This window comes from Tarenaya hassleriana, unplaced genomic scaffold (genome assembly GCF_000463585.1).
Source record: "Tarenaya hassleriana unplaced genomic scaffold, ASM46358v1 Cleome584, whole genome shotgun sequence".
Lineage (NCBI taxonomy): Eukaryota > Viridiplantae > Streptophyta > Magnoliopsida > Brassicales > Cleomaceae > Tarenaya > Tarenaya hassleriana.
This window is the reverse complement of record NW_010968362.1, coordinates 24890-36261: the sequence shown is the minus strand read 5'-3', so window position 1 is coordinate 36261 and position 11372 is coordinate 24890. Positions and strand designations below refer to the sequence as shown.

Genomic DNA, 11372 nt, shown 5'->3' with positions numbered 1-11372 from the left:
CCTCAAGGGCCGAGAAATTTTAAGCCCGAATCGAGCCCGTTGGGCTCGCCATTTTATACCCCAAGGAAAATGAATATAGAGGGTAAAGTGGTATTTTAAGTTTACGTTTGAGGGTAAATTAGACAAGATTTGTCAAAAAAAAAAATTAATTGAGCTCTAGCTTTTTCTCAAGCACGGTCGTTTCACACGTGTAGCGCCTGTGCTATTTTTCCCGGAGAATTATGGGTTTTTTCTCCGACTTGTGCATTTTCTTGCGGCGATTTCGATGTATAGATGCCGGTATTCGTATTCGTGATTCGTACGGAATCTCTTCCTATTCTACCATATACGGCTACAACCGTTTGCATTGTTCTTCTTCACTAAAATTTGAGAATTTTGTTGAATTGTTTATCATTTTGTTGAGTTGACTATTGTATTCTTTGAAAGTCAATAACAAAAACAATATTGAAATAGAAATAAAATATAAAAATGATATAAGATTGATAATAATTAAAAATATAATCTCATTTGAGAATAATATATGTATTATATCAATTATCTTTTACCTTATTTGTTTTTCTCTTATCTTTATTTATTTGTTTATTTTAATAATTTTTTTATAAATGTATAAATTATTTTATTATAACAATTAGGAGTGAACATTCGGATACGTGAAGTGGTACTGAACCCTCTCACATCTCTCCGTCACTCGTTCGTGTAAGAACCGAAAGAAGAAACAACGATTTTAACGAGTTCGGTTACCGAGCAAGCTCGGGCCTATATCTCGGTCAAACGGTGCCGACGAATCCATTAGAAAACGGAAAGAAATAGCGGAAAACAGAAGCTCGGCGGATCTCCACAAATCCGGAGCCTCACCGAGAAGAACCGAGAACAAGGACAAGAGAAATCACCGAGGGATGCAAACCTGTACCAGGATCTTATCGATCTACCACCGAGCTTCCTTGACGGACCACCGAAACGGCTCCACCGTATGCTCTCCGCAAACGCCTCTTCCTCTCTCCTTCTCTCTTTTCTTCTCTGCTGCTAAGTTACGAAGTTTTGAGACCTAGGGTGAAAACCCTAACACATCGAAACGCTACGTTTCGATTAAGAGACCGAAGCCTCCCTTCGAATAGGAGGATTCTCTTTTTACGCCAATGGGTCTTAAGGCCCAACAGGATAGATTCAGATTAGATTGATTCGGGTTCGGGAATTTCAGATTTAAAATATTCAAACCCAATCGAGAATATAATTTTAATTGGTTCGATTCGGATATATCTAAATAAATATTCGATAAGATTATCGATAAATTAATAACCAATTTGTTTATCACCGGGAACTATATTTGTTTGTCGGTAGATTAATAACCAATTTTCAAACAATCAAATCACAGTTTTAAATTTTATATAACTCTATATTATTCATCAATTGTACATATATTTCATTTCAATAGGGATGAACGTTTCGATATTCGATTCAGATTCAGATTGAGAATGATTCAGTTTGATTCTTTCGATGAAGACACGATCATCACAGAAGCGATTAAGATATGCTTCGATGCGAGGTTAAGAAAGAAGACCACGCATGGGTGATAGTGATAAAGTTGAGGAGAATTAGGGATCTCGATAAAGTTAGAGACATAGTTAAGCCTAAAATGCCATTAAAATTTGGATTTTGAAAGCTTATTAATACAATTATATACCATATATATACACCATATAGCATGTAGACAAGTCATATTCTATATAGCTAATATAAACCGTTATAATGTATATAAGACAGTGTAATTATCACCTATTTAACTTGTAATACATGATATCAATATATTGGTATACACATTAGTATCATGGTTATAAATGTGGACGAAAATGAAAAATTGCTGTATTTTCTGAAAGTTTTTGGCAAGTTCAATATTTTTTTATGGGAAGTTGCAAATTAATGTTGTCTGTGGAACATTTTAAAGGATTTTTTATGGGATTTTTCTTTTAGATGGTATAGTGTGTAGTTTGATTTAGGGAAAATTTAAGCAATTTTATACTTAAAAAAATAAAAATGGGTGAAATGGGGAAAAAAAAAGGTGAAGCGACTTTTAAAACCACAGAGCCAGCATCGATAATATATGGTAGCTGTTCAACAAATTACCATTGACTTGGAAGATGACCGGGAGTAACGCAGTCGTCCGTAATCGCAGCGATTGTGATTTCTGGTAATTATAGGTGATTGAAAAAGTGATTGTTGAAATCGCAATCACAACAAAACATCAATATTCTAATCACAGATAAAAAATTGCATTACGATAGCGTTTTACAGCGTTTTGGTTAAATAATCAAAATACCCATGATATTAATTAATATATATATACACATACATATCATATTATATAAAAAGAACTTACGTATATATATACATGAAATATATAAATACATACACGTATAATATATATATATACACATATATATACATACATATATACATACACAAACAATCATATATACATACATCCATCTATACATACTTACACATACATATATATACATATACCACACATATATATACATATATATACATACATACATACATATATATACATATATACATACACATTTATACAGACATACATATATATACATATATATACATATATATATATATATACATATATATACATATATATATATACATATACATATATATATATATACATATATATACACATATATATATTTATATACATAATACATATATATACATAAATTAAAAAAATATATTAATAATTTTGTTTGGTATATATTATGTTTGATATTATTTAGTTTTACCAATAAATATTTTTAATATTAAAACTATTTTTGAAAATAAATTAAATTGATAATAAAATTATATTTTAAAATTTATAATTAATTATTTATAAATTTAATAATTATTTGCTATTAAATAATAGTAAAAAATTAATTAAAAATATTTTTAAAATGATTAATATTGTATATAATAAAATGATGTCTTTTTTTTTAATTTAAACTAAATCGCAATCGTAATCGCTCCCAATCAGACGTTATAAATCGCAATCACTCACCATCGCTATCCACGGTAGTTTTTTTATCAGTTAGTACCAATTACCTAAAATCATCAACGAACGCATTGTAAACACCCGCAATCGCCGCGATTGCGATTGCGATTCCACCGGTCTAACTTGGTACGGACACCTAAAGACGACAAAAGTCATATAACTTCTGGAAAAGGGAAACAGAACAACACTCGTCACAAACAAGGATACATCTCTCTCTCTCAGTGCGGCTTCTGCAGGGCGAGAACCTTGGCCCAGGCCTCCCTGGCGGTGATCTTGGCGACCCATTCACTGACCTTGGGGCGAGCCTGGAAGACCTTCTTGGAATCCGTGGCCATCAGGCAATGAACCGCAGGTAGGTGGTGGAGGTCAGCCAGTGTGAAGCAATTACAGGCCAAGTACTCGGACTCACCTAGCCGCTTCTCGTAAACGTCTAGGACTTTCCCCAGCTTCCCTTCAAGCTCTTCCGCAGCTGCAGGGTCCGTGCTCATCCCGAACATGGGCTTGTAGAATCGTTCGAAGGTCAGCTTCATGGCCACCGGTTCAAACTGCTGACCCTCCACTTCCATCCACTGCCTTGTGGCAGCCTTCACAACCTTGTTGCCAGGACAGAACAGCTGGTTGCCTTTGTCGTTGTATTCCTCGGCTATGTACTGTGTGATAGCCCTTGATTCTGCATTGACACAGCATTTGATATCTTAGCACAAAAAAGCAGTCGAATCGATCAAGTCATCAATCATTAGTTATGTTCATGGACAAGATTGATTTCTCTAATCGCCGTTATAAGCGTGCAAGGAGTGACAGATCAACAACCATCGGGATACTGTCGTTCGCTGCAAATCAAAAATCGGTCGGAGCATAATATCGGGATTAGTCACGGACTCACCGAAAAGCTTCACATCACCGTCGTCAAAAGCCGGAACTTGACCAAAAGGCTGCATTGAAACGAAGAATGTTAAATTAGACACCAATTCTCTTCAAAACCTAACGCCTAGGATCGAAACCAGTTTCCAACCGCCACGGAAACAGGATCGCATCTCAGATTAAGCCAAAACAGATGGTCGGAGATTGCTTACGTTGCGGGAGATGTGGGGCTCTTGCTTGTGAGCGCCGGAGCTCGTATCGACGGGGACCAACTCAAACTCGAGGCCTTTCTCGTAGAGAGCAGCGAGTGCGCGCATGGTCGCCGTCGAGAGAGGGACTCCATAGAGCTTGATTGCTGCCATGATCGATCGGGAAACGAGGCAGAGGATGGATGACGAATCGAGAAGAATGTCGTTGGCGACGGAGAAATTGTGCCGAGAAAAATAAAAATGGCGCGTCTCTTTATATAGGAGGAGGTGAGCAACGTGGAATTTTATTTCTTCTAGAAAACTCTACGGATGTCCTCAATTTTAGTTTCTATTTCGGGTAAATGATCATTTTTTATTTTCCCTTGTATAATATATAATTGGATAACATTTTTTCGCCGAATATAAAAGGAAAAAAAAAGATAATGCCGCGATAATGCTGACAAGCTAAAAATAGGGTAAATAGGCTTACTACTTGAGTTCAACCCTCGTCAACATTTTTCGCATCCTATTTTTGTGCCATTTCTGTTTGTTGTGCCAAAAATTATCTAAAAAAAAAGTGAAACGATCAATTATACAAAAACATGTAATTAGATTAAATATAACATATGGAAGCCTTTTAAGCTATAGCTTATGGAATCTCTATATTCAAAGTTTATCCGACCCATAAATATCAGATCCGGTATATTTTTAATAGGTTTGTTTAAATATTCCTCCCTTCATTTTTATCTCCTCTTGTAGTTGTGACAAGTCACATCTATATAAATGCATTTCTTTTAACTATATCATCAACAGAGAAGAACACATTTTTTATTTATTTTTTGTATTATGTTTTGATGTTGTCTGATTATTAAATTTTTTTTTATAATTTCACCCAATTATATTTTTCATATTACCAAAAAAAAATATAGATGAATGACTCTTTCTATATTTGGGTTTAAACCATAAATAAAAATATTCTTTATATATTCTCATATCACTGTTCCATCCAAATTTGATATTTAGATATTAAATTTTAATCCTCACACTTGACCTATAGAAAAATTACGATTTTAATACTCGGCTTGATATAACATCTCTGATTTTTTTTTTTTTTACTTTTCTTTATTCCCCAATTAGGCAATCACAGTTCTAAGACTCACTTGGACATGGAAATCTGCATCATGGACACGCCCATATATACACATATATCTCTATCTACACTACGTTGCGTACGTACACATCATTAAGGGTTTAAGGATCGGCGTACTACGTAAGAAGAGAGAACACACTATAAACAGCGGTGCATCAGGAAGTTAGAACACAGAAGGCGGGTTCAGGAAGTTGTGATACTCGAGCTGAGTCATCTCTCCACCATGCACCGGATCAAACTGGCATCTGTAGAAGCTGCATCATCAAAAAAAAGAGCTCTCTGGTCAACACAAAACCGGGCACGGAACGATACATCATTCAGATCGAAACAGAGTTGATCCCGGGTTTTTAAAGAAATTCTCTGCAGATTAGGGTCTAGTTTCTGTCACAAGTTGGGAGAATGTAGAGAAATATATCCTCACCTCCCATCCATGCCAAGAATTACAACAGTGTTTTTCTGATGACCAAAGGCGACTGTGTATTGAGATCCTTCGACCAACCGGAACTGAGCCACTGACCATTCTGAGCTGAAATACTTTGGCAACACTCCTGTGGTCAGAAGAAGGAGAGGTTTAACGACAAAGAGGGTTATGCCATTCAAGATAGAGCTTTTATTAGCCGGTATTCGAGTAAGCAGGAAGGGCATTACTTACCTTTGAGTAATGAGAGAGATGAGGAAGGGGAGTGAGTGGCATCCACTGCAGTTCGGGTTGTGTCGTTTTCTTGAGATTCAGAATTGACTTTGAGACCGAAAACATGGACAGTCCCTTTATCGCTCGAGACTGCTAACCACTGGGCGTTTGCAGAGAATGCAAGACTATAGATCTCGGCTCTATCTGCACCCCTCCTAACCTGGACAGTCAAATCATATCAAACCGAAATCATCGTATTGTGAACTCTGAATTCATAGGGAAGATAAGGATCTAAATCCCATGAGATACCCTCAAATTTAAAGACTAAACAGAAATTCAATCTAATCATGAATGATACAACACAAAAGGTGCACAAGTTAGGCTTGAAACAGCCAACGAACTTTTTCTGTAGCGCTACAAAAGCGACAGAACTTAATCTGGTCAGATGACATGGGTCAGATTAAAATTCAAGGGACAAAATGGAAGAGCAATGACGAAAAAGAGCAGTGTGGGTAGGTTCTAAACCAATCGCCCAATGCTTCACAGTTCCTATAAGTACAGCAAAACCCTGGATGACTGACTCTGACCCTCAGAAGCTTAATACCTATCAAATTACTGTTGGAGGTCACCTGAACAAGAAAATTATGTATCTTTGCCAATAATGTTTGCTATAATCGCTATTCCATTCTCGAGAGCCATATCTGACATAGGATCTAAGCGATGTTTCAGGTAGCAATGAATCCTACAATCCACAGGAGACTAAAGCTCGATGGGTATGGAACCCAGCAAGCGGATCAGCTCAGAATAGACTCCCGAAGTAACTAAAAGAACCTATCCACGTCTACGAACTTAAAGAGCTATCAATCAAAAGAGTAGCTAAACTACTACCAAGTTAAAAGCATTGCAATATCAAGTAGCAGCAGATTTTCACATTCCAATACCAAGGTCGTATTATCTTTAACGTCCTTGAGGCAAAGGCTAAGCGCGAAAGGCGTACCTCCTGGAGCAACGTACCATCGGCAGTGTTAAACAACCGAACCAGAGTGCCTTTGGTGCTCGCCGTGGCCAACAAGTGCCCGTCTTGCGTGAGCGCGAAACAAGCAATCCGTGAATCATGGGCCATGATGAACTTAGTCCGCTTCGACGCGTAATGCTCGACCCGAACTTGACCCTTCTGCAAACCAGGGCATACGAGCAACATCGCCCCAGCTCCCTGAGAAACGGAGCATAGACCCTTAGGATTCGCGATGGTCTCTATCTGATGCATCAGCTTCAGGTCGGCGAAGTTGTACACAAATATCTTCTGCTCGAGAACAACGACGATCCGATCCCTCCTGAGCCGGACCGCTCTCACATCGGACCTGAATGAGAGCTCGCCGATGCAGCGGCTCTGATGATCGTCCCAAATCATGACCTTATTGGGCGGATACTGCGGCTCGTGACCACCGCCAACGAAGGCCAGGATATTGCACCGAAAAAGCATCTCCACTACACCGACCCCACCGCCGCGATCGAAATCTCGCCGGAAGATCTCGCGAAAAGGGTCGCAGTTATAGATCCGGAAGCCGCGATCGGTGCCAGCAGCGAAGCAAGCGTGATCCTGGTTAAAGGAGAGGTAGAACAGGGAAGGCGGAGGCGTCACCGGTGAATGCTGCGGCGGAGAGAGAGTGGTGTGAGCGTTGAGGTCCCTGTTGGGATCCAGTTGCCGAGTGAGCTCCTCGTCCTGGAGACTCATGGAGGAGAAGGAATCGAGAGAGTCGGTGGGGTCGTGGCGATCCTGGGGCGGGAGAAGAGGAGGAGCTGAATCGGAGGCGGAGGTGGAATTAGGGTTTGAATCGGAATCAGGGTTTTGCCAAGCAGGAGAGGAGAAAGCGGAGACGGTGGCCATGGAAGAGAGATTTTGGAGGATTCTAGAGAAATCGGAATTCGGATAGAAGCGGCGTGGATAAGAAAAACAAAAAGGAATAAGATACGAGACGTGAGCACGGCTTCGTGCTTTCCTCAACGTCTCGTCAAGATTTTGTTTACAGTATTCCGTTGTTTTTTTTTTCTCCTCCCAATGCAATATTCCTTCCAAAACTCTGTGTAATTTAAACAGAAAACAATGCATTTCAATAGTAATTATATTTCAATATATCAATTTATTATCTACAAATATCTAAAAAAAATATGCAACGCAACATTAAGAGTTTTGAAGTGATTACAAGGCTGTTGGCCTTCAGCCACGGTGAAGTTGACGAGGGAGTTGCCTCGACGGTGGCTTCGGTGAAATTTAACAGTATTCTATGTTTACATATTTTTTCCCTGAAACACGGATCCGTTGTAGTCTAGATGGTTAGGATACTCGGCTCTCACCCGAGAGACCCGGGTTCGAGTCCCGGCAACGGAAATTTTTTAATTATATTTTTATTAAAAATATAAAATCAGAGAATGTGATTTCATGGGCCTAGTCCATTCTCGGCCCATTTGTAATACATCCATTTTTTTTGGGAAGAAACGCCGTCGACAACACGACAAAACGGGCTAGATGTTCTTCCATACTCGCACTGCGGCGGCCACGTCATTAAAGTTCGAAAAAGTTAAAAAAGAAAGAAAAAAAAAAGGAGGAAGGCAAGTTTCGTATTCATCTTGCACACCCCCACATGTCACTGTGCTTAAAAACCTTCTCCAGCTTCGGATTCTTCCACCATTATCGAGCGTTATCCTCACGCACACAAGCCCAGCCAGTACCAATAGCCTGAGATTAAAGCAGAGAGAGCAGCCATGGCTACGGGAGATCACAAGCAGTTGATGATCGTCGGCGTCGACGAGAGCGAGCCGAGCATCTACGCCCTCGAGTGGACTCTCGACCACTTCTTCGCTCCTTATTCTCCCAATTCCCCCTTTAAGCTTCTCATCGTCCATGCTAAACCTTCCGCCATCTCCGCCATCGGTCTCGCCGGTCCCGGTAATGTTACTTTTATTTTTTTGGTCGCACTCATGGAAACGATCTTTCGACTAAGAAATTTGGGATTTGATTTGGTTTTTGATTACTGCTTCTGACGGTTTTTCTAGGAACTGCGGAGGTTGTGCCTTTTGTTGACGCCGATTTGAAGAAGATTGCTGCCAGAGTCGTTGAGAAAGCTAAGGAGATTTGTCACAGCAGATCGGTACTCGATCATTGTCTCCCGTTTTTCATTTTTTTTTATAATGGAAATCACGTCTCTGTTTCCTTTCGGTCATAATTGCTATTCGATGATTTCCGTAAGAAGGATAGTCTCTATGTATAGTTATTGTGGTTGTGGACTGTTGAAATGCTTGTTCTTGTACCTTGTTGCACGAATTCTGAATGAGACAAAAGTACAGTAGAAAAACTTTTAAGCTGAGCAGTATTACGATTGTATCATCGTTCGTAATGAACACGGGCGATGCTCTGCAGGTAAGCGACGCGACAGTGGAAGTTATAGAAGGGGATGCCCGAAATGTACTCTGTGAAGTTGTGGAGAGACACCATGCTTCTGTTCTGGTCGTGGGCAGCCACGGCTACGGAGCTATCAAGAGGTATGTGCTCATCTTTAAACCCTTTCTGTCGCCATGAGACGTTTAGACATTAACTGAGATTTTTTCTCTTTTAGCTCCTTTTCACAGTGGCCAATTTTGGTCGTCAGCTGCTTCAACTCTGTCTCAGCTTTCCCAACAGCAACCTTTGCATCACGCAACTGATCTTCAAGGCATTTCTCCTCATCACCACTACTTTTCCCAGCAAGTACACCCTAATTTCCATGAACTTAAATTCAATGAAAATGCAAGGCAATCAAGATAATATGGAAGGAGACATATGCTGTAGTGATACTACCTGATGTTCTTTTTCGCACTCTTCCAATGTGGTCGAAAACTCCTGAACTCTTTGTTTTAGGTCAGCCGCTCCTTCCTCAGACTTCTTCAAAGCAGAGGTTTTCTCTTCAAGAGATTTCTTCAAATCTTCTATGTTATGAACAATCTGGCAGTTACCTTTGGTTTGCTTCTTTTCAAGTGTTTTCAGCGCAGCCTCTTTCTTGGTTTCATACATTCTTGTCCCAGCAGCTTCTTCAAGCATTGATAGGATCTCTGGAGGTTTCATGTTTAAGACTTTGGTGATACGCCCTTGCATGATGAGAAAATGGGGATTATTGACATTGAGTTGCACCGAGTGGAAAAGGTTCGGCACTTGACTTGGTTGTGCAAGCTTTCCATTGATCAAATACTTGTTCCGTCCACCAACTACAATCTTCAAAATGAAGACACAAAGGGGAACAAAGTCACCATGTGCAAATCCTTCTAAGTAGAAATGCAAAATAGACAACCTTTTCACCTAACCCTTTTAACATTGCGATAAAACCAAGCTTTCATCTTCATCATTACAAACACCAAAACTCTCATGCCAATGCCAACGCTAACAAAAACGCTAATTTTCACGGATTTCGTAATTCCTATAGTACACTACAAAATTTTGAAGAAATTTTGAATTTATATCAAAAGCGTATGTCTTGTGCCTCTTCATTTTCCGCAGCAAAATCACGTCTCTGTTTCCTTTCGGTCATAATTGCTATTCGATGATTTCCGTAAGAAGGATAGTCTCTATGTATAGTTATTGTGGTTGTGGACTGTTGAAATGCTTGTTCTTGTACCTTGTTGCACGAATTCTGAATGAGACAAAAGTACAGTAGAAAAACTTTTAAGCTGAGCAGTATTACGATTGTATCATCGTTCGTAATGAACACGGGCGATGCTCTGCAGGTAAGCGACGCGACAGTGGAAGTAATAGAAGGGGATGCCCGAAATGTACTCTGTGAAGTTGTGGAGAGACACCATGCTTCTGTTCTGGTCGTGGGCAGCCACGGCTACGGAGCTATCAAGAGGTATGTGCTCATCTTTAAACCCTTTCTGTCGCCATGAGTCTGTCCTCTCTTCTTAGAAGACGACACTCACTCCCTAAATGGATACAAATTCCTCGTCTCTTTGGCAGGGCGGTGCTGGGGAGCGTGAGCGACTACTGTGCTCACCACGCTCATTGCTCGGTCATGATCGTGAAGAAGCCTAAGATCAAGGGCTGAATCTACAAACTAAGACTGCCCCCCGAAACCACCAATAAATTCGGCAAAAGCACAAAATATGAGCTGTTTGCCGTGAAAGAATCAAGAAACCTATAAATCTGGGTTCGTGTGTAGTTGTTGCTTGTATGTTGTCTTAAATCCAACCAATCAGGGTTTATCCCTTCTAGTTTGACCACAATTACGCTTCTCTAATTCTCTTGCTTACACGACCCAATCGTATGGGCCTTGTAGATCTTTTGTTTCCCCCACAATAATATGATGTCTAACGTTTCTAGTTAAAAATTTCCAATTCTCACATAAAAAATAAAAGTGAGGTTTTTGTGATGCTGACGATAATATATTATCTCTGGCTTGTGCTTTTCCTTAATTCAAAATCCTGACCGTTCATTGTTAAGATCATACGGAAACCACCAATGATTATTGCCAT

The 11372-nt window shown here is 39.6% G+C and overlaps 3 protein-coding genes and 1 non-coding gene across 4 annotated transcripts; 2 read left to right on the top strand and 2 right to left on the bottom strand.

Annotated features, from left to right (window-relative positions):
* Window positions 1-3011: 3011 nt before the first annotated feature.
* LOC104798837 (glutathione S-transferase F8, chloroplastic-like) lies at window positions 3012-4327 on the bottom strand. Its single transcript, XM_010521047.1, has 3 exons — window positions 4117-4327; window positions 3927-3975; window positions 3012-3713 (listed from the first exon to the last, which is right to left on the bottom strand). Exons 1-3 carry the CDS (start codon window positions 4264-4266, stop codon window positions 3262-3264), a joined length of 651 nt encoding a protein of 216 aa, XP_010519349.1. The 5' UTR covers window positions 4267-4327; the 3' UTR covers window positions 3012-3261.
* Window positions 4328-5192: 865 nt separating this feature from the next.
* LOC104798836 (autophagy-related protein 18a-like) lies at window positions 5193-7926 on the bottom strand. Its single transcript, XM_010521046.1, has 4 exons — window positions 6871-7926; window positions 5895-6093; window positions 5664-5790; window positions 5193-5496 (listed from the first exon to the last, which is right to left on the bottom strand). Exons 1-4 carry the CDS (start codon window positions 7759-7761, stop codon window positions 5406-5408), a joined length of 1308 nt encoding a protein of 435 aa, XP_010519348.1. The 5' UTR covers window positions 7762-7926; the 3' UTR covers window positions 5193-5405.
* Window positions 7927-8189: 263 nt separating this feature from the next.
* TRNAE-CUC lies at window positions 8190-8262 on the top strand. The gene has a single exon. It is a non-coding gene; the product is annotated as a tRNA-Glu (tRNA).
* A 243-nt stretch (window positions 8263-8505) lies between these two features.
* LOC104798835 (universal stress protein PHOS34-like) lies at window positions 8506-11219 on the top strand. The gene is made up of 4 exons (XM_010521045.2): window positions 8506-8820; window positions 8928-9022; window positions 9292-9413; window positions 10858-11219. The coding sequence occupies exons 1-4, from the start codon at window positions 8637-8639 to the stop codon at window positions 10943-10945; spliced, it is 489 nt and encodes a 162-aa protein (XP_010519347.1). The 5' UTR covers window positions 8506-8636; the 3' UTR covers window positions 10946-11219.
* The last annotated feature ends 153 nt before the right edge of the window (window positions 11220-11372 follow it).

What these genes read in the sequence shown, in the direction of transcription:
- LOC104798837 (XM_010521047.1), bottom strand. Translation starts at nt 4,266, where the DNA reads ATGGCAGCAATCAAGCTCTATGGAGTCCCTCTCTCGACGGCGACCATG. An exon ending in AGCCCCACATCTCCCGCAAC is followed by an intron (nt 3,976 to 4,116) that starts GTAAGCAATCTC and finishes GTTTCAATGCAG; the next exon opens with CCTTTTGGTCAAGTTCCGGC. An exon ending in CGGTGATGTGAAGCTTTTCG is followed by an intron (nt 3,714 to 3,926) that starts GTGAGTCCGTGA and finishes GTGTCAATGCAG; the next exon opens with AATCAAGGGCTATCACACAG.
- LOC104798836 (XM_010521046.1), bottom strand. Translation starts at nt 7,761, where the DNA reads ATGGCCACCGTCTCCGCTTTCTCCTCTCCTGCTTGGCAAAACCCTGAT. An exon ending in ATGGTACGTTGCTCCAGGAG is followed by an intron (nt 6,094 to 6,870) that starts GTACGCCTTTCG and finishes TTGACTGTCCAG; the next exon opens with GTTAGGAGGGGTGCAGATAG. An exon ending in ATTCTTGGCATGGATGGGAG is followed by an intron (nt 5,497 to 5,663) that starts GTGAGGATATAT and finishes TTGATGATGCAG; the next exon opens with CTTCTACAGATGCCAGTTTG.
- LOC104798835 (XM_010521045.2), top strand. Translation starts at nt 8,637, where the DNA reads ATGGCTACGGGAGATCACAAGCAGTTGATGATCGTCGGCGTCGACGAG. An exon ending in AGATTTGTCACAGCAGATCG is followed by an intron (nt 9,023 to 9,291) that starts GTACTCGATCAT and finishes GATGCTCTGCAG; the next exon opens with GTAAGCGACGCGACAGTGGA. An exon ending in GGCTACGGAGCTATCAAGAG is followed by an intron (nt 9,414 to 10,857) that starts GTATGTGCTCAT and finishes TCTCTTTGGCAG; the next exon opens with GGCGGTGCTGGGGAGCGTGA.